We start from the raw sequence: 23,384 nt of genomic DNA on the forward strand, positions 1-23,384 counted from the left end.
AAACGTCAGCACAAACATTGGACAGCAGTTCCTGAAGTTAATTGATACACACTTTCCAAAAAACCACAAGCTACATAAAATTATCAACTGGAATACCATAAAAATAAGCTACTCGTGTATGCGCAACATAGAACAAATAATTTCAAACCACAACAAAAAAAATATTAATAAACCACCGACAAAAGCAAAACCCACCCACCAGAAAATGCAACTGCAGAAATAAGGAACATTGCCCGCTAAAAAAAGAATGTTTAGAATCAAGTTTAATTTACCAAGCCACAGTCACCGAAACTAAAACAAACAAGCAAGAAAAATATGTAGGACTAACGGAAAATAATTTCAAAACAAGATACAACCTCCACACCTCAACATTTAGAAACACTAAAAAAAACACATCCACAAAACTCAGCGAACATATTTGGAAATTAAAAGACAACAAACTAGACCACAACATTTCATGGAAAATTATATCTAAAGCAACAGGATACACACCAACATCAAAACAGTGTAGCTTATGCCTGGAAGAGAAATATACTATAATCAAACACCCTCATGAAGCCACACTCAACAAGAAAAATGAAATGTACAATACTTGTCCACATCGCCGGAAGTACTTACTAATCAACTACAAACCGGAACCACTTCAACAAACAACAACAGACAACAAACCAAACTCATGTAACACACACTCCTGACAATGGCTGAAAAAGTCTGAAACATCGATGTAGACTGACTCCAACATTGTGGTAAATATTAAAATTATATATATATATATATATATATATATATATATATATATATATATATATATATATATATATATATATATATATATATATAATCCTCCCCTCATTTGGTTATTTCCTCCTACATTGTTGTTACACCATCCGTTGGAATCTTGATGGATTATTCAGAGAGACCAACAGCTACACTTAACATATAGGACGAGACATGACGTCTGTTAGGCGATCTTACAATTTTTTTTTGGACAGAAAGACAACAATGTTAACGGCCAGGTACTCATTTTACACCTGAGTACGGTGAGAGATTGTGTGTAAAGAGCCTTTTCCAAGGACTCAACTCTGCGCCAAGTGGGGCTCGAACCCAGGAACTTCCGATCCAAAAGCGAGTGTTATACCAAAAGACCACATAGCCGCACAAAAAAAAACCCAACAGAAACAACGTTGTAGGAGGAAATTACTAAGCGCGCTAAGGAAAACAACTAATTCGCTCCAAGAAAATGTCGAGCACTCTACGTGACTCCAACCAATTCCTCTAATATATATATATATATATATATATATATATAATATATATATTATATATATATATATATATATATATATTTCTCTGTGTACCAGGTAACATACTCCAAAATTTAGGTTTCTGGATTGGATTAACAGATACCAATAATGAGGGAGAATTCATTTGGCAGGATGGACAGAGTGTGGTAGGTAACAATACAATTATCTCTATGTCAATGTATCGTTCAGTGACAAGGTCAACTTTTTGCAGGTTGGGTTATAGTTAACTCAAACCCAATACCTTGCAAACAATATTATATTTCATGACAGAGTAACATATCATATATTGGTATTCTTCTTCTTCGTCTTGTGGAAACCTCCAATAATGTCGAGGATCATTCCACAGTTTGTAGGGTTTTACATTGTAAACTTGTTAAAGCTTTGCACTTAATACTAATTTTAAAATACATAGATTAAAAAGTCACGTTGTGAACTCTAGCAATCGCGTGAAGGCATGTTGGCAACCGTTTTCAGCCACTTCAGCTGGGAGGCCATTCGATAGTCGGGCAGTGGAAGAGAAAAACTAATACAGGTGGGCGTCTGTTTTTGATGTTGGGATGGTTACTCTTGCTGTGTGTCCCCTCGTAGTTCTTGTGCCTATATCTTTGATGTCGTTTGGAAGTTTAAGGCACGAATTATTGTAGTAGATCTTGTGGAACAATTTAAGTGTATCTATCGTTCTTCTTTTTTACAGAGGTTCAAGGCCAATCCGTTGTGTTATTTCAGACGCAATTGAGAAAGGATCGAATGTGTTTGTGATGCATCTTGCTGTTTTTCTTTGGATATTTTCTAAGGTGTCGATGTTTTTCTTTGTATATGGGTCCCAAATTGAGCTGCCAAACTCCAAAATAGGTCTAACAATAGTTTTAAAAGCAAGGGTTTGAGTTGAGATTGGGGACCTTTTTAAATTGCGGGTGATGTAAGCGCTTGTTTGATTTGCCTTTGAAGCCAGGTGACATATGTGGTCGTTCCATTTGAGGTTTTTAGCAATCTCAATGCCAAGGTATTGTGCTGTCTTTACATGTTCCAGGTTTTAACCATGAAGTTGGTATTCAAATGTAATCGGTACTTTCTTATTTGTGATGGTTAGAACATTGCACTTTGATACGTTAAATTCCATTTGATTTATTGTATCCCATTCTTGTAATTTAGCTAGATCGTCATTTTATGTTTTGAAGTCGTCTGTTGTTCTTATCTGATTATATAATGCTGTGTCGTCAGCAAAGAGGCGCACTTTTGACCTTATACCTCGTGGAAGATCATTTATGTACACTAAAAATAGGACGGGCCCAAGGACTGAGCCCTGAGGTATGCCCGATGTCAACATCCCGATAGTGGAAGTCTCGCTGTCGACAAGAACTTGTTGGGTGCAATTGTCCAGAAAAGTTGCAATTCATTGTAAGGTTTTGTTCCTGATACCAACGTCATACAATTTCTGGATTAACCGATAGTGAGGAACCTTGTCTAAGGCCTTGGCAAAGTCCAGTAGTACTAGATCAATTTGACCTCCTTTATCAATAGCAGCTGACAGATCATGTGTTAATCATAGAAGTTGAGTTTGACATGAGCGGTGCTTCCTAAATCCCTGCTGTTCATCACAAAAATACTGTTAGTTTCGAGATGTTCAGTTATTGAGGATCTCATTATATGCTCTAACAGTTTGCAGCAATGCACGTTTATGAAATTGGACGGTAATTTTGAGCCCTGCTTCTATCAGCTTTCTTGTAGATGGGTTGGACAGAGCGTGCTTCCAAACAATTGGTATGTCTCCCGTTTCAAGAGAGGGCAGGTGCAAATTCTTTTCTCAATATCTTTAAGAGACGGGATGGTATTTTTTCTGGGCCACATGCTTTCTTTGGATCTAGAGCGGCGAGTAGTTTGGAAACGCAATCTACTGTCACATTATATCGGCCATAGTGTTAGGATCGTTTTCTTCCCCTTAAAGTTGTTGAGTGGAAAGTTTGGTATGAGCTTTTGAAGCAAAAACAGCATAATTGGTTATTAAGTATGTCTGCTTTTTCCGTTGCGTCATAGTATAATACACGATCATCTCAATGGGGCGCTATACCAACAGAATCACACCTCCTACTTTTTATAAAATTCCAGAGCTTTTTGTTTTGAATCTTCACTGACAAGTTCCTTAACATGATTATGATAGACTCTTCTACTCTCTCTTTGGGTTTCTTTTTTCAGTTGGGTGTAATTGTACCAGTCTTTCTTACTGTTGGACTTTCTCGCTCTGCTCCATGCCTTTTGTTGCCGTCTGGATAATCGTTTGAGAGTTGTGTTTATCCATGGTTGGTGAAATTTCCTTGAGCTTTCCTTCGTTAGTACATGTTTGGTCATCATTTTGTTTAGGTGGTCGTTGATAGCAGTCCAAACGTCCTCAGTGCTTTCTCGGTGTTGACTAATTTGTGTTTTCACTAAAAAGACGTGTGTCTGTCCGCATTTCGGCGATATTTGCCTTTTTCCAAATAGTAATAGGGTGCGATTTTTGTGTGATTTTGTTTGCTTTAATAGTGCTTTCCGTGATGAGTATGTCATGGTCACTCATGCCTGGAATGGTTGTACAATTGACAATTAAATTTGGTCGATTTGTGATAAATAAGTCGAGGAAATTTGTACCCCTTGTTGGATTTTTGTTTATTTGAATAAGGCCAAAATCTTGCAATTTGTTAATAAATGCTTGGTTTATAAATGAAGAGTAACTGATTATTTTGTCTTTTTCCCAATTGATATCAGGTAGGTTCAGGTCTTCGCTTAACCAGAGTACATTTTTTCGGGTCTAGGCTATCAATACAGCGTGTTATCTCAGTCATTTGTTCCATAGTTGAGTTTGAAGGTGTTCTGTACATAGCGCCCACAGTGAGTAGGCCTTGTTTGTTTTGTATTCACGATCACCGATTCTGATTTTGTTTGAATGTCAAGCTTTATTACTGAGAGGTTCGTTGTTGTTGCAACCAGTACCCCACCATACCTATCTTCTCTGTCTTTCCTGGACACGTTGAAATCTGTTTCTGGTGGAAATATTTCACTGTCCTTTATTTCAGAATGTAGCCATGTTTCAGTACCTCTGATTATGTCTGGTTTTATGTCTGATATCATTTCCAAAATTCAGGTAGTTTTGAATTATACTTTGAAAGTTTATGGTCATAGTTCTAAACATGTTTCTCGGTTCACCATTACGATCACTGTTAGTTTGCCTGGTTGCTATATTAAGTGTGTTATGATTTGAGTTGATTCGGTTATTGATTCTTTTTATTTCATTTGGCCTCATATTGACCCTTCTTCCCCCCTTTGTTGTTATTGTCTTATTTTCACAAGTCACGTTATTATTATGTTTACTTAAGTCCTGCATACCATCAACATGATCAGCTGTTGTCATTGTGTCATTGTTGATATGTTGATGTGTCGTTTACTATTGGCATGTTGTTTTGAGTGTCGTTGACCGGTATGTTGATCAGAGACTTTGGGCACCGTGTTGTGTGTTATGTACCATGAGTGCTCGATTAGAATGAAAGGGTGGTGGTCTGTGACCTCTTTGAATATTTATTTTTCTTCGTTTCCGCACACCACCAGGACTTGGTCGTAGACGCTGGCTATAGTTACCGTGATGCCAAGACGATTCTGTGTCATTCCAATAAATGTTGTCGTAATATGGATAAAAATAGATATGGCACATCGTGACTAAAAATCTTAACATAAATATAAACAATACATGTCTATTAAAATACTTCAAACACTGGGATCTACACCAATAAAATGTTAATTTATCTAAAAATCCTCTTATGAATTTCCGAGAAATATGTATCACAATATAGAATAAAACTTTATTAAAACGACTGTATAAAAATATTCCAGATTTTTGTTTTAGAAATCAATAAAAATCACACAATTAGGGAGAGAAATAACAACACGACAACCGGTTAGGCGAACTACACGCTTTTCAATATATATTGATATTTATATAATTTGGCACGCGATTGACCTTGTTTTAAAACTAAAACTTCATAACTTTCATACTTACAAACATTATTATATTTCATGACACAACAACAGACACACACACACACACACATATATATATATATATATATATATATATATATATATAATATATATATATATATATATATATATATAATTGAGCCTGAAACATTGATGTAGACTGCCCCAAACATTGTGGTAAATATTTTAAATAATAATTCGCTCCATTACTACATGTCGAGCACTTTTCGTACCATATTTGTATCAAACACGATTCAATATATATATATATATATATATATATATATATATATATATATATATATATATAAACATTTCAAAGATAATTATGATTGTTTGACTTAAATAGCTCCTTTTATGTTGAGCACTATTATTTCATGGTTTTTGTTTTTATAATTTATATTTATATATATATATATATATATATATATATATATATACCAAAGAAAGCAGGTGCAGTCAGATGCGAAAATTTTAGAACTATAAGTTTAATAAGCCACATCAACAAAATACTGTTGCGTATAATTATCAACAGGCTAAGGAATAAGATTAACCCCGAAATCGCAGAAGAACAATATGGATTCCAACCTGACAGAGGGACAAGGAACGCAATATACCTCCTCCGTGTTTTAAGTGAAAGAGCTATACAGGTTCAGACCCCACTATACCTCTGTTTTGTCGACTACAAAAAAGCTTTTGATAGAGTACGCCACGAAGAAATACTAAAACAACTGCACTCCATTGGCGCTGATGAGAAAGACCTCAGACTCATGCAAACATTATACTACACCCAGCAGGCATCTATCAAAATCGGAAACTCTACAGGAAATTCCATTCCTATTAAGAAAGGAGTCCGTCAAGGGTGTGTTGCCTCACCAGATCTGTTTAATCTATACCAAGAAACAATCATGAGGGGCATAAATAATATGGAGGGAATAAAAGTGGGAGGTCACAACATAAATAATATAAGATACGCAGACGATACGGTACTCATTGCAACATCAGAAATCCAACTTCAAAAGATTGTTGACAAAGTGGTAGTAGATAGTGAAGCCAAGGGAATGGAAGTGAATATCACCAAAACGGAATGCATGGTAATACAGAAAAACCCCGAAAACAACAACACCTGCAATATAACGATTCACGGCGAGCAACTTACCAACGTAGAAAGTTTTAAATACCTAGGTTCAATAGTGACAACAGATGGAAAATGTAACCGAGACATACGAGCAAGAATAACTCAAGCCAAACAGGCCTTCATGGACCTGGGAAACATTTTGAAAAACAAACAGATGTCGTTCGGGATTAGATTCCGAGTCTTGAAGTGCTACGTGTGGCCAATCTTGTTATACGGATGCGAAAGCTGGACTACAAATGCAGAAACACAAAAGAACATTGAAGCTTTTGAAATGTGGTGCTTGAGAAGGATGCAGAGAATATCGTATACTGCACACAAAACGAACGAAGAAGTGCTAAAACAAACATACCAACAAAGGAAACTAATGCCCTTAATAGTGGATCGACAACTATCCTTTTTCGGACACATAGTAAGGAAAGATAAGAATGAATACCTGGCAAGTTGTGGAAAAATACCTGGTAAACGCGCCCGGGGGAGACAAAGAAAAACACTCATAGACCAACTGAAGGGCTTCACCAGCCTAACAATCCAAGAGCTGTTTGAAAAGGCAAGAGATAGGGAGGAATGGAGAGAGATAATTCATGCAGTATCCGAAGCCTGGACCAGGCATGGAACCTAGAAGAAGAAGATATATATATATATATATATATATATATATATGTGTGTGTGTGTGTGTGTGTGTGTGTGTGTGTGTGTGTGTGTGTACCAAACTAGCAATATGTTACACAGTGTCATCTTCCCTTATCCCAACTCCCCAATCAAATTATACTTATGTTGTTGATCGTGCTATTTCATTTTCCGAAGGACTCTTCAGTTTTATACATACTGCAAAATGTTAGACAATAAAAGATTTAACCAAAGAATCATCCAGGTTGTATAATCATCCATGAAAGCATTAATTTTTATTGAATTTGGACAGCACTTGGGGCATGGATATTTTATTCATGCTGTTAACGGGCGGTTTATTTACACATACTATTTAGAACAACTTCGGGCATATGTGGTTTCAGATGGTTTTCATACGGTTGAATAAAAACATGATGCTATGAATAACCACTTTTATGCTGACGATACACAAATGTATTAAATGGGCACTCCTGAAAATCATTCCCTTAAAATGAAAATAATCGAACTTTTTTATAGCGCAATATCCACAAAACGTTCTCAAATCCCTGTACAAAGGGTCCATGACCAACAGCAACACGTGACAAGTAGAGCCAGACACGAACGAGACATTTTTACCTCCAAAATTGTTGAAAATTTTGTTCAATGTAAAATACTGAATAGATTTAAATAAACTTAAACAAACAAACAAAAAAGTAATGTTTTGTGGGGCAAATATTATAGTCTTTTTCCGCTGATGAATTTAAATGTTAATGGTAATTCTTTAGAAGCGAGCAAAACAAGTAGAAATTTAGGACTGCTTGTCGACAGGGATTTAGGCATGAATTCAAATGTTGACAATCTATTCAAAAGATTAAAAGCTCGAATAAATATTGAGAAAACTGCTATTGTACGGATCCACCTACCAAGGATGTAACTTAAAAGCTAATAACAAGATTACAAAATAGCAGTTCTCTTTCGGCATGGCATAACTGAAGATAACATTTTTTAGACTTCAAGCATTTCTAAATAGTTATAAAGCAAAACAGATTTGATCATCCACTACCCGTTCTGTTTGAATTGCATTGCTTAAAATCGGCGTGTATACTTATTTTTCAGCTGTGACAAGCCACTTTGTTATGGGCTCTTTGTTGCAATAGAAATACTCTCAAACCAATGTCATATATGGTCTGAGGTTCGAAACCAAATATAAGAAGGGGATTACCCGGTATGGCTGGTCCACTGAGATTATCTTTCTGCGTTGTCTGACATTGCATAAAAGAATTACATACATATTTGTAATAATGAATCTATACCAAAAGCCATGGCAAAAATTGATGTCATATTAGTCATCTACAATTTGATTATCAATACGACGGTCACAACACAAATAATATGATTAACGGCAAATTGCCTAAAATAACCAGCCTGATTCACATCATCTTGTCTCTCAGATATCCTACAACAACTGGGACAAGGGCGAGCCCAACAATCTCTTACCAGCAAAAGGAGGTGAAGATTGTGGGGTTGTGAATCCAGGGGGGGACTGGAATGACATATTGTGTACACGCACCGCGCAGTTTATTTGTCAAATTCGAGGTGAGTTTAATTCCGATGGGCTGGAGATTATCTTTTTTCTTTTTTCATTTTGTTTTTAATACTGCCACCAGTATAAATCACCCTCCGTCTCAAAACGATACAAATTGGGCTCCAAAATGTGAATTTTAAAATATAATCTTTTGAAATACTAATTTTGGAGTTGTTGCAATGTTAGAACTTGTATTTATTCTCTATGACAGCGTATAGAGAAAAACATCACAGTTCATGGTCAGATCTAATATAAACGTTGCTGCTTGAAACTGGAAAAAATAGTAACAACGTGAATTTGAATGAAGGCTTCAATTTAATAAACGAAAGCAGATAATTTGGACGTTTCGGGTTTCCCCTCTTTCCGAACAGGACGAATGAAACACCACATACGAATGAGATAGTATGTGATAAAGGCATTGTTAAGGTGAAACCATATTATCTCATTCGTCTGTAGCGTTTCTTTCATCCTGTTTTGTTAATAAAGGGGAAACCCGAAACGTCCACATTATCTGTGTTCTTTTAATAAATAGGAGCGAACAGTCAATTTCACTTTGTTATTTATTTACATGTTCATGTCTATAAATTCAATTTCCGTGTCCTAGTTCATTCCAACATTAAATTTGTGTTGAGACGGTGGTAGTTAATCTAGTTCTATGTCGCCATCAACTTTACAAAGCTGAGAAATCTTTCAGATATTATTTGAAGACCGGTTTTCCAAAACAAGTGAGATAAAATACAAACTTTATTTTAAGTATCAGTTGGCACAAGAATTTCCCTAGATTTGTATGGATTTGAAGATTAAATAATATAAAATAATAAACCGGAAGAGCATGAGAAATCTTCGGGGAAATTATTCCTCAATTTCTCTAAATGGGAAAAACGGAGTTAGGGCGTTTTGAAATCCCACTCTTCAAATTTGATTTAAAGGCTTTCGCAGGAGAATTGGATAACTTCCAAAATTTTATTCTCGGAGACGTCCTAACCATAGCGTTGATTGACCGGACAGTTTTGAGGAAGGATGTTCCAAATTTTGAAAGGGATCTGTCACTGAAGCTTTTAAATGTCTTTTAAGGATCTGACAACATTACCTGGGACGTAATTCGTGCTTGAAGTTTTCCCCTGTTCTCTCTGGCCATAGTGCAGTGCTAAATTAGTAATTAGGGCTCAGTGTCTTGTTTTTAAAAAACCCAACGAGATGCAAATATCAAGGCTCTATCCCGGGTTATTTGGAAATAAATGGAAAATCTTATCCATTCAGCCCTTATCTCACGGTTCTATGCGTCGTGCTAAAGAAATAGAGGAAGCACTGTAAAGAGTAATTAGAATGATGAATCCCTGGAAGTGAGCTGCTATACGATTTTCATTCTTATTAATTAATAAATTAGTTTATTTATTTATTTATGATACAGTACAACCCATATGTTGCAGGTCCGGATGTAACAGGGACCCAGTTACAACAGAGTTTTTATAATCCCCATTTTTCCTCCCTCTTTGTCTTTCGTAAAATATATTGTCCATATCAGTGATTATTTAGTGCCCGATCGGTTACAACAGGGGCGCGAAAACCACCCAATATCTTCAGATACAAAGCTTTAGCCTGCAATACTCTCGGTAAGTCTAGAGATAAAGGCAACGGAGAGCTGGCGGGGCCTAGTTTGTGAGTATTCTCTCTCTCTCTGTCTCTCTCTGTCTCTCTCTCTCTCTCTCTCTCTCATACACACATACACACACACTCTCTCTCTCTCTGTCTGTTTCTCTCATTTTCATATGTGTGTGTGTGTATGTGTGTAATACAAATGCACAGCATTAATTTTAGTATAACATGGGTCTAGCACAAAACACACACACACCCACACACATATATGCATATACAAACAAAACGTTCAGTTTGAACTTGTACGTCTATATATATATATATATATATATATATATATATATATATAGAGAGAGAGAGAGAGAGAGAGAGAGAGAGAGAGAGAAAGAGAGAGAGAGAATTTAGGCCAATTGGGTTCTTTCCCTTGAAATTTGGCTATAATAGGCATTTTAGGCTGGTCCCACTATTACTGTTCTACTGGGTTTCCATTGTACGTATTCAATCCATGCCAATTCCATTCATTCAAACAGATAATGATGCACCTTGTAGAGATGGCTGGGAATGGTATAAAAATGCTCAGAAATGCATGAAATCTTTCCACACGAAAAAGAATATGACAGATGCCCAAAACATTTGTAATAAGGAGAATGGACGCTTGTTGGAGATTCCCAACGCTCCAACTCAAAGTTTAGTTACAAGTAAGTTTGTTTATAGTTATATAGGATTTTCAGGCCTTATTACCTGACCAGGATTGCTTCCAATATCGCAACTCTATAACTCCACTGGCGACAAACTAAGATGGACGCACAAATTTCAGTCGAATGTAAATATGAAGCAATGAAAACAATGAAAACTCGTCGTCGTTTGTTTTTTGTTTTTTGTGTGCCTTTATGGATATTGTTGTGTTCTTATATCATTAATTGATAAGACGTATTAAGGAAATTGTTACAGTAAAGAGCATTTATCAAACAACATAAATAGGATACATGTGTACAGGATGACGGTCGGATACACAATGACTCCTAACAAGGTAGTCAATAGCAGATGCTAGTTGTGAACGATACTACATTAGATAGACGATACAAGTTACGATACTTGAATACAATAGTTTTCATTCACAACAGATATCAATTTGTTTCTTACTTAGGACAATTAAAACTAATGCAAAGTGAATACATGGATACCTGGATACCTCTGTATAGAGCTTTTAGACTTGGTGTAGTCTCCTTCGCTCCTCCACATCTATTAATGATTGGACCAATTCTTATTACTGTACTTGTTTCCAAGGATGTTACGTATCTCCAACTCTGCTTTGAATTTATTTAAATATTTTGCTGATACTGAGGTTTCTTGCAGTTTATTCCAGTTATTAACAATTCTACCTGAAAAAAGTTCCTTCTTTCAATTGTCTTTAAACGTTATTTTTCCAGTTTCTTGCTTTTTCCTCGTGCCTGAATGTTCTTGTTTGGTTTAATAAATCCTACCTCTACCCTGTCTATTCCCCTTACTATTTTATCTTTGGATCATATCTCCTCTTCTTCTCCTGTAATCTATGGTCGAGAGATTTAATTTTTTCAGTCTCTCACAGTAGGTTTTGTCTTTCAGGTGTGTGATAAGTTTTGTTGTTCTCCTTTGCACTCTTTCAAAAACAGTCATTGTCTCCCTCAAACTTCGGATACCATATGCAGTTGACATATTCCAGCTTTGATCTAACCCTAGTCTTGTAGATGGTGTTTTGGTTTCAGATTCTTGAAATTTCTTTTCACTATTCCGAGTGTTCTACCAGCCTTAGATTGAACATCTTGAATTTGCTTCTTGAAGTTTAGCTTCCTGTCAATAAATACTCCTAGATCTTTTTCCCCGTTGGATTTCTGCCGGGGGTTTTCTTTCATTATATAGTTTGCTTCTCTGTTGTTTTTTCCTAGGTGAAGAGCTGCACATTTGTCTAAATTGAACTCCATCTGCCATGTTTCAGACCATTCTTCAAGCTTTTTTCAAATTTTGTTGCAAGGTGTTTCTTTCCTCTTCTGTATTAGCTACTCCGTAGAGCTTTGTATCACCGGCAAAGAATTTACATTTAGATGAGAGATTGCCTGTTATAAATCAGGAAGAGAACTGGTCCCAGTACATTTCCTTGTGGAACTCCACTTGTTACCAGTCTCTCCGCTGATGCTGTTCCATTCACTACCACTTTTTGTCTTCTATCCTTGAAGAATCCCGGACCTATTTGACTATCTGATCATTAATGTGATACTGTTCCAATTTCCTGATTAGGCCCCAGTAAGTGTGGAACTTTGTCAAATGCCTTTCAGAAGTCGAGGTATATGACATCTAAATTGTTGCCTAATTCCAGGTCTCTCGTCCAGTCATCCATTGTTTCAAGTAGGTTTGTTACCGTAGATCTCCCCGCCATGAAACCATGTTGTTTTTTGCTGAATAGTTTGTTCTTGGTCATATGATCAACTACTTCTTCTCTAATCAGCTGTTCCATGAGCTTGCAGACGACAGATGTCAGACTCACTGGTCTGTTGTTTTCTGGCTTTTTCTGTCTCCCTTCTTGAATATGGCTGTGACGTTAGCTTCTCTCTACTCCCTTGGTAGTTTTCCTTCTTTCATCGACTGGTTAAATATCTTGGTTAGGGGTACTACTAGCTGCTCTGCCAAGTTTTTTATAATGTAAGGATGGAGTTTGTCAGGTCCAGGTGATTTACTCTCCTTTGGGTTTTGTAGTCTCTTCATTACTCTCTCTCTCTCTCTCTCTCTCTCTATCTCTCTCTCTCTCTCTCTCTCTCTCTCTCTCTCTTCAGTAGTCGGCCATTGTGCAGTATTACTTCTTGTTGCAATATCTGGCAAGTTTTCCTGGTTCACCACCCTAAAGACACTCACAAAGAAGAGATTTAGCACCACTGCCTTGTCTTCATTTTCAGATGCCCAGGTGCCATCTTCTTTCCTCGTGTCACAGGTTCCCTGTCTTGTCTTCATTTTACTGTGTACATAACCCCAGAGTGCCTTATGGTTTTCTTTCGTTTCCTCTGCAACTTGTTCTCATACGTTTGGTGCACTTGTCGGACTATTTTAGTAGTTGCGTTTCTCACTCTCAAAGCGCTTTACAAAGGGTCCCTCACCAACAACAACACGTAACATAAAGAGCGAGACATGACGCCTGTCAGGCGATAATACTTGTTTTTTTCCTGTTAACTCATTTTCCTCATGAATACGATGAGAGAATGTGAGTAAAGAATATTTTGCAAGGACTCAACTATGGGCCGAGCGAGGCTCGAGCCCAGGACCTTCTGATCCAAAAGCGAGTGACGAGCACAGGCCACATAGGTGCACTTCTCAACAACCTGTTCAGAAATGTTTTATTCAATAAATCGATCGTTTCCAATTAATTCCATCCATTCCCCAGAGCTGCTAGACGATAACCGAGATTACTGGATCGGTTTGTCAGACTTAGAGAAAGAAGGTCAATTCAAGTGGTTTAGTGGTGAGCAGCTGGTAAGTTTATTAACCAGTAGATTTCTGTCCAATCAAAACATGGAAAATAAATGTGATACACCTTCACACGTGCTCGGCCAAACATAAATGGTTCTTTATAAACAATAACGTGAATGAAATCGACCTCTCTCTGATCACTGTTATTGTTTTCATACAATCAAAAGGGCGACTTGTTATCACACAATTTTCTCGATCGTATTATAAACGTTAAAGTTTACACATAGTTTTCTGTGTTCGTTCTGTGGGTATTTTATTTAAATACATACCACCGATAATAATCCTGTGCAGTTTGCTATGTTTACCAATCACAGCCGTTGTTTACATTATGTCGACTGTCCGAGAGGCGTGGCTATCTAGGTTTCTATTGTCGTCGAGTGAGTGGAATCGTTTTAGTATGCATCAATCGCAATTCATTGTGAATATACGTCACATCTGTGACTTTCAGTTGAAATCTGAGTATCTGGACAAATGTTCTTTTTAAAAATAGGGATGACGCTCAAATATTTGCCCCGAACAGCCCATGTTAAGTTTTTTTTCCAACGAGCACAGAACTATGGCAAATCTAAAAAAAAATATAAAGCTATATTTTTGCAGATTGAAAAAAGAGTAACATGCAAACTTTTCTTTTGATTGAGGGCAAATTTATCGGGTAAGACGATTATTTATAAAATCTGCTAGGGCATTGAAATTAGTCATAATTTGATGTTTTAAGGGGGCAGCGTGGCTCAGTGGTACGTCTTTGCTTCGTACCCGAAAGGCACCAAGTTCGATCACCCGCTGCTGCGCTGTGCTAGTCACCTCGCCCGATTTCAATTTGCGGCTCTGCACTGCGGCTGAGTCCTGGATTATTCCAGTCTTCCCTTGGAATAGATCCAAAAGACAAATATCCCCTATGGGATAAAAATAGGGAATTTTTATTTATTATTATATGTTGGAAATCGCCAACTGGCCACCTTGTCGCCAGATTCATTTGCGTGTACCTACAGACTATTGCCGTACCGATTTTGATCTTAGATGACTCAAAAGATTCTTCTCGCTCTGTGTCAAATTCCACAATATAGTAGTATAATAATTAAAAGAGATTAGTGCCTGAGCTTTGTAGCCTTTGCCTTCCCGCGTTCCTCAAATGAATAAGTAGATAAATCTAAAGGGGCCTACTCCCCCCCCCCCCCCCCCCCCCCCCCCCCACCCAAAAAAAATAAAAAATGGAAAGGTGAGGTGGCTTATCTTGAATGGTGCCCTTTGGTCGAAAAACATGTTCATGGTATTGATGATTTGGAGTGGAGGCGTATGAACATAGTATTGTTGCGATGCGTTTAGGTAAAATACTCACCTAATCTGCACCAACATAAAACTTTGTGTAACCAGAAGAAACTCAAGGAACGGTTAAAGTATTTATTTTGGAAGACGAATCTACAGGGTTAAAGTTCTGAAAAAAACAACAAACATTTAAGAATAAATAACAAATCAACAAGGCAATTAATACTGACAGATAGATAAGAAATAGGAAGTAGACGTTTTTGAAAACATGGGTACAAAAGTCACCAATGAAGGAGGAGCTGATAAAGATATGAAGAATATGTTGAGAATATGATTGGAAAGGCATTGATGGCATACAGCACATTGTCAAAAATTTGAATAGCTGCAAAGAAAAACAACAATTGTTATTCAAATCCGATCCGCTCTTAGTAATAATAATAATAATAATAATACACATTTATATAGCGCTCATTCTCGTGTAAAACACAAGCTCTGGGCACTTTACAATATAAATATCAATTTTAAGTGAAAAAAAAAAAAAAAAAAAAAAAATAACAACAACAATAACAATTCATAGCCAAATCAAGGATTCATATAGAGTCAAGTAAAACAAATACAGTAAAAATGTGTCTTGAGATTCTTTTTAAAAGTAGGTAAAGACTTGCACTCCCTCAGACCACGTGGTAGTTCATTCCAAATCTTGGGGCCGAAACAAGCAAACGATCTATCACCAAATTTTGTTCTTGATCTTTTTTCCGAAATTTTCGTTTGGTCATTACATGATCTTAAAGTGTAATTTTCAAATTTACACATGACCACGTGATCTGTGAGATATGCCGGTGCTATACCAGCCAAACACTTATAAACAAGACACGCTGCTTTGTAATATGTGCGCTTTTCAATGGGCAACCAGTGGAGAGAGGCCAACAAAGGGGTTGCATGATCAAATTTTTTTTTGCCAAAAACTAATCTTGCTGCACTGTTTTGCAGTAGTTGCAATTGTTTAATAGAAGCCTGAGGCAAGTTGACAAGCAGCGAGTTACAATAGTCTAGTTTCGAAAAAATGAGGGAAACAACCAATGTTTTACATGTTCCAATTGCAATATACTGACGGATCGAACTGATTTTCTTCAATACTATGTGTATGTGTGAAAAATTAATAAACAGAGGTGCCCAAATGAGTCAATAAACTGGAGATAAAGATAAAGGGAGTATCTGACTCATGAATGAACAACACAAAACAAACGACGTTTCGGCCCTTGGCCTTTATCAAGTAAACACAGAATACATATATATTTATATTAGATTGTCATAATAATATAGGCGAAAATTTGTAAATGTGTTTGTGCGTGCGTGTGTGTGTGTGTGTGTGTGTGTGTGTGTGTAATGGAAGAGAGAGAGAGAGAGAGAGAGAGAGAGAGAGAGAGAGAGAGAGAGAGAGAGAGAGATGAAAAACTATATATATATTTCAAGAATAAGGTAGGGGGATGTGAAAAATTACATGGGGAAATGAGAGGAAAGTGGATAAATTACTTCATAAAAGCTTTGAGATTGTTCTTTTTTAAAGATGGCCTATGGGAATACCATATGAGGAGATCAGAAATAAAGTAAACATCCCTCAGAAAATAGAGATGTATTGGTCATGTCTTAAGAACAACAACTTTGCTTGTGCGGCACTAACACGGAGACCCAAAAGTAGGAGGAAAACAGGAGACCACGAGAAACACGGAGGAGGGCAGTTGAGAAGGAAAGAGACAAATTATGAGATTTTTCATCCTGAAGCTGCAGCCGGCTGGACAGCCCAGAGAACAGGTATTCACGGAGGTATTCTCCGCGAGGAGAAATTGGAATAATTCAAGTAAGTCATCGCCATTACTGCCGTACTCTAGAAAAACACGTATTTAAGAATTTGGCCAGAAAAATCGTCCTTCAAATATCGATTGCTTTAAATAACATTCTTCTTTTTTTAGAAACCCTCAAACCGGGGTGAGAAGGACGAATTTTCTGGCCAAATTTTTAAATCATGTCTATCCAGAGTATGGTAGATTAGATATTTTCCGCGTACAATTTACTGTTGAAAGTTTATCTTTTTCAGTCTGGATTTCAACATTGGTCTAGAGGGGAGCCAAACAATTTGGGAATGGAGCATTGTGTACTTGCGTCATCCGATAAAAAAAATTGGAATGACGCACGGTGTTCAGTCCCCGCCAGATTCATTTGTGAAATTAAAAGTAAGTGTTATGGGCTTAGTGTGGCTACGTGGTCTTGTGGTATGACACTCGCTTTAGGATCGAAAATTCCTAAGTTCGAGCCTCGGTCCGCGCATAGTTGAGTCCTTGGAAAAGACTATTTACTCACATTCTCTCACCGTACTCAGGTTTAAAATGAGTACCTGGCTGTTAACAGCGTTGGCCCTGTCGGAAAAGAATATTGCAATATTGCCTAACAGGCGTCATGTCTCGTTCTACATATTAAGTGTTGTTTTTGGCTAAGGACCCCTTATAAAGCGCAGTGAGCACGTTTAGTGTGTATATAAAAGCTCAACTGTTTAAACGGTGTACACAATACAGCGACATAAAACAATAAAGTCACTTTACAAAGGCAACTTCTTAAATATGTTAACCCTTTCCTTACCGGCCATATTCAGAATTTTTCCCAAAATTTCACACCCACCCAACACAAAAATAGTTTTTTCTTACTCAAACAGAAAAGCAACACATACATTATATACATAATATTGATCAGCAACTTAACTCTACAACACAGTGTCACGTTTTTATAGCTATAACATAACATTTGTATTTAAATTGTGTGATTTATAAAAGAAATCTGAATGATAAAAGTGCTTGTTGGATCGTAACGAATGTGACGATTTTCCTATGGTTTGTAAGAAGAGGGTTAAGGACACAACATGAGTGGATTTCATCATCATACTTGTTACCCTATGCAGTATATATTTCTCCCATTCTTCTTCTTCTTTTCTTATACTCTCAACTGCACATAAGGCCAATTTTCCCCGTTAAGATCAATGCAAATTTTGGGTATTGTGACGACAGGGTTGTAACTAAATTTTTAAAAAGGTGTACCACTTTGATTGGGCACCCTAGGGGTCTACAACATTCAATAAAGTCATTTTACAAAAGCAACTTCTTAAATATGTTATGGATACAACATGTGCTATGATATTTCTCCCATTATTCTTCTTCTTTTCTTATCCGCTCGGTGCACTCAACTGCGGATAAGGCCAATTTTCCCCCGTTAAGATCAATGCAAATTTAGTGTATTGTGACGACTGGGGTATCCAAGGTATTAAGTTGAAAGTATGTACGATTACAAATAAAAAGGTTGACAAACTTTCGTCTAAGCTTGAGCTTTTATATAGAGCAATATCCACCAAAGCTACTCAAGTGTAAAGGGATTGTCTTATCTTTGGCTTAATCGTTGCAACGTCCAAGACCTTCAATCGGAATTGACAGTTGATATTAAAAATGTGATCAAATTGCCGGAGCAATTATGTCTTTTATTATGCCTGTTGACCACGAGCGGTCAACTCCACATGGCTCACAATATTTTTATATTCCTCATGAGTAGTGATGTCGTGAGGGATTTCAATTAATACCCTTGACAGCACTACTGATCTAAATTTTGTTAGTCAGTAATTTAATTAACGGGATACGTGAAAGTTAGTGGGATGGGGAAAGATAAGTAACAATGAGAGCATAATAATCAATACATATAAATATTGAATAGAACTATCGCGTAGTAGCAGTAGCACATTTGTAAATGCAATTCGCAATTCGTGTAATGCAATTCATTCTTTTACAATATACATATATGAATATATAGATAAAGGGAGTGAATGAAATATTTTGTTATAATAACATGAATTATCAATTACTGTTTATAACAAGATTTATCGATACACAATATTAATTATTACTCACTACACATACTAGTTTTAAATGGCATTAATTAGTAATAACACAATGTACGTCCACCACTATATATTTATTCCATACCCCTGTTCACACTATGTTTCCCACTGGAGGATGTGAGGGATAGGAATGATGAAATGGGAGAGAGGCTTGACAAGCCCGGTCTTTGTTTATATAGACGTATCACGGGAGGTAGTGAATCGCAGGAACCAATGATGTTCCAGGATTCGGTATTTCCATGATTTTACTGGTGGTTTTCTCGAGACCAATCATATTCTGCTTACGTCATCGTGGTTACGGTCCGGTAATCTTGTGTAATCCTAATTATGTCTTTTTTATCCCTGTTGACTACGAGCGGTCAACTCCACATAGCTCACTCGCCTATCGACTGGGCTTTAATTAGCCCTCTTCATACCACGTATAGGAAAATCGTCACATTCGTTACGATTCAACCAACAGTTTTCTCATTCTAATTTCTCGTGTACATCAAAATATGTAAAGAAATGCTTTGATTACAGCTATAAATGCTAAACACTGTATTGGGACATCATTTTGTTGAACAACATTCTGTATAGAATACACTTTTTACTTTTTTGCTTGATTGGGAAAAGTCTATTTTTGTGTTGGGTGGGTGTGATTTTTGGGAAAATTCTAAAAATGAATGGTAAGGAGAGAGTTAATGCAGCGTCAATCTCGTAGTTATAGCAGATGGCCTTTTAATTATGCAAAGAGCAACAACAACAAACATGTGGGCCACGCTGTGAGAAAGATGTTTTGAGTTATTTACAATCTTGGGAAAGTTAAGGAGGATTTGAATTAGATCACTACTCTACACTACACTTGAGTTGTCATTTGAATACAAGCTGCTTCGAGGGGAATGTCTTTGAGAGCATGGTCATGATATTTCTAGACAAAATGCTTCTTCTTTTATTTTGTAGAAAAACCACGATCACATCTATATTCGGGGAAACTAAGATTGTGGTCCCTCTCCTCGTTTTGGGCTGTCTGCAACCGCAATATTTTGGAGTATCAAAGCAATGCAATGAGAATGAGGTGTCGTGACTAGTTTTTACATCTGTTTTGTCAATTTTCTTTCTTCATTCAATTCCTGCAGTGTTTGTCCGGGTGTCAAATGGAATTTTATTAAATTGGAAAATTGAATGCCTGTGATTAAGAAATGTTTACTATTTAGTTCATTGTTATTAATACTTCTTTTCATTTTCAAGTGAATTGCAATTTACCGCTCTTCTTATTTTATGATCGTTTAGATGAGAGAGATAGAGAGAGAGGGAGAGAGACTGAGAGATAGATAGATAGAGAAAGAGTGTGAGATAGATAGGTAGAGAGAGATATATATAGAGAGATAGATAGGTAGAGAGATATATATTGAGAGATAGGCAGAGAGAGAAAGAGAGAGAGGGAGAGAGAGAAAGAGAGAGAGAGAGAGAAAGAGTATTTGACTTAGTCTGGGCTGGGAATGTCACAACTTTTGACTCTGTCAGAAAACAATGTAATAGCGCCTCATGTCCTACAATATATAATATGTTGTTGTTGATTTGGGACCATTTTTGAAGCGCTTTGAGCACATCCATTAGTAGATTTTGCGGTATATAAAAAAGTTCAAAGGGTTAAGGGGTGGGGTGGGAGAAAAATAAGAATGATTTAAAAGAAAGAAAGTAAAGAAAGGTTGATTTGTCTCTATTGTGTAACCACATGGTTTTCATGTGAGCCAAATTGAATTTGTTCAGGCGGAGAATGTCATTTTATTCCACATAATTCAGACGAACCTTTTTAACATTGTCCCATAGTCAACAGATTACCAGACTTAATCATAAGACCTACTATAGCTGAATGATGGAATGGGAATGTTTTGGTATCGAGCGACCAAGCAATTGTTATTGATGCCAAAGACATTGATTGTGAGTCAGTCAGTTAGAAAACACTGGAACTCTGACAAAAGTGGGTTTTATTCCATGCCTTATAGTCACGTAAAGGTACTCTACGATTATGCCACTTTACAGAGGTTAACAAACGCCATGCCTTATAGTCATGTAAATGTACTCTACGATTATGCTACTTTACAGAGATTAACAAACTCCATGCCGTATAGTCATGTAAAGGTACTCTACGAATATGCTACTTTACAGAGATTAACAATAACAAACCCCATGCCTTATAGTCATGTAAAGGTACTCTACGATCACGCTACTTTACAGAGATTAACAATAACAAACTCCATGCCTTATAGTCGTGTAAATGTACTCTACTATTATGATACTTTACAGAGATTAACAAACTTCATTATAAGACCTACTGAAACTGAACGCAACTCTAAATGGCAGTTTTTGTAGATTGTGTACTGCTGTAGTGCACTGAGATGGAGATAGAGAGAGAAAGAGGGAGGGAGAGAGAGAGAGAGAGAAAGAGAGAGAGAGAGAGAGAGAGAGAGAAAGAGAGAGAGAGAGATCGGGGGGGGGGGGCAAGCACGACAAACACAAGTCCTTATCTAGACTTGAGTCGATACCAGGTTCTCACAAAACGCAATGCTCAGGGTCATATTGGATCCACACTAAGAAAAGCATCACTGTCAAATAAGTAAGAAATAACACGACGTGACATGGGAGCCAAATGTTGTGGAACCAAGTAGCGCTACTATTTTTAAAATCTCCCTTATTGACCAAAGGAGACTGCATGACAACCACGACAAGCAGCATGTCGCAAGATGAACAGCGATCAAACTTGCTGACACAATTCACTCCAATTGGATTCAGTAGTCTGATGCCACGCCGCCCGGCAACGGCGCCCATCTTGGTTCTAAACAAAGAAAATCATTACTTTTTATTCTTCAAGCTGGAGAGAACCTTTCATATGTCTTGTGATCAGAATGTATAAAAGTCAAAACAAGATCATAATATTTGTAATGTTTTTCTACTCTGGATACACTTTTATGCTCGTCGGGGAAATATTTCATAAGGGCGTCCGCCATTGTTCCGATAGTTTAGAGCCAATGTTACTAAGTTACCATGCGTCATTAGGAAGGAAGTGACGCTACGACTATTGAATCCTATTGATGTAATCTATTCATTCTATTCTTTTAGTTTATATCAAGAGGAATCTGCAGATTTGTATGTAATACCTATCATAAGTTTACAATCTTATTTACGATAATAGGTTTAAGCAATAGAAAATGAACGTTTCCATTAGAAAATGAAAGCTTCTCGAGAATATTATCTACATAAATCGTAATTTATGGATAGGTTGCAATTTGTAATGTGTTTTTTTAAATAGCCGTTTAAACACGGCTAGGTTAACAAGAGCAGAAATATTGTTAAATTATTTGACACGAATTCAATTTTAGAGAGAGACCTAGACTACAGTGATATGGACAATATCATCATATTTGCTCGTTGTTATTGTAATCTTAACATGACAGCTATATTATTAAACCAACCATTTAGCCGTTATGCTTGTTTTAAAAACCATAAAATGTCGTATCTAGTAAAAAAAAACTGAGGAATAAGCTGTTCCGGTGTGTTACCAGTTGTGTCCTCGCCTGTTTTGTAATCTACCAACACTAGTTTAATAAGTGTTGTGTTAATAGTGTCCGCAATTATATATTATACTGTAACCCTGTCTCGATCATGTCTATGGCTCGGTGACTTAGTGACACAGTGTCTCATCTTGTCAAGCAATATTAGGCGTGGTCAGTGTTTGGTTGGGTAGCAGTAATCGTTGAAAATGCTGATGTCGACCTTGTGTCCTTGGATTAGGCACATGACACAGAATGCTCCATTCGACCCAGATGTGAATGAGAACCTGGCTAGTGGCATTGTGAGAACGTTAGTACAAACGGGTTTCCTCACCAGGCAAGGGTACCGTATGATTATCGTTCCATATGGCCTGCTGGGGGAAATAGGTGAAACATTTTGAAGAACGTCAAGCATGACAAATCCATGGAATTGTGCTTCTGCTCATAAATTAATGAAAGACACTGATTTTTAATGTGATTAATGATAATTAATGGGTTTTTTTCCCACAAATGGGTGTCACACGGTGTGAGGTACATCTTATATTTTATATATTGTATTCCTCGATTCAATCCTTTTCCTTTCAATTGTATTTTTCAACAGAATCAAAACCATCCGGGAAATGAACATCATCTGAGTGATGAAACATTTTTTGTGTGTTGTTGTCGTCATGTGAAAAGATAAAGGAGATTAAAACAAACCGCCATTTTGTTTTTTTATTTTATTGAAGACCTTCTCATAACATCTCAATACGGCACAGCACTCGCAGGATTCTGGCACGCTCTCGGGAGAAGCCAAAAAGCGTGCCAGTACCCGAGCGTACAATGCTCAATGAAGAAAACCAATACACACCCTGTTCTTAAAGTAGTATTCGTTGCCTTGCTTCCTTCTTCTTCTTCTTCTTCTTCTTCTTCTTCTTCTTCTTCT

At 36.9% G+C, this 23,384-nt stretch overlaps 1 protein-coding gene across 2 annotated transcripts in view; it reads left to right on the forward strand.

Annotated features, from left to right (window-relative positions):
• LOC144977477 (macrophage mannose receptor 1-like) overlaps positions 1-23,158 on the forward strand; it is an 80,298-nt gene extending 57,140 nt beyond the window's left edge. For both annotated transcript variants that reach the window (XM_078922729.1, XM_078922730.1), the window contains 6 exons: positions 1,362-1,450; positions 8,508-8,652; positions 10,768-10,935; positions 13,647-13,735; positions 17,091-17,226; positions 23,061-23,158. In XM_078922729.1, the coding sequence (XP_078778855.1) occupies positions 1,362-1,450; positions 8,508-8,652; positions 10,768-10,935; positions 13,647-13,735; positions 17,091-17,226; positions 23,061-23,083 (650 nt within the window). In that variant the 3' untranslated portion in view covers positions 23,084-23,158. The remainder of the gene's footprint in view (positions 1-1,361; positions 1,451-8,507; positions 8,653-10,767; positions 10,936-13,646; positions 13,736-17,090; positions 17,227-23,060) is intronic.
• Positions 23,159-23,384: the final 226 nt, after the last annotated feature.

Source organism: Berghia stephanieae, chromosome 7, assembly GCF_034508935.2.
Source record: "Berghia stephanieae isolate SIO BIC M18660-M18661 chromosome 7, UCSD_Bste_1.3, whole genome shotgun sequence".
Lineage (NCBI taxonomy): Eukaryota > Metazoa > Mollusca > Gastropoda > Nudibranchia > Aeolidiidae > Berghia > Berghia stephanieae.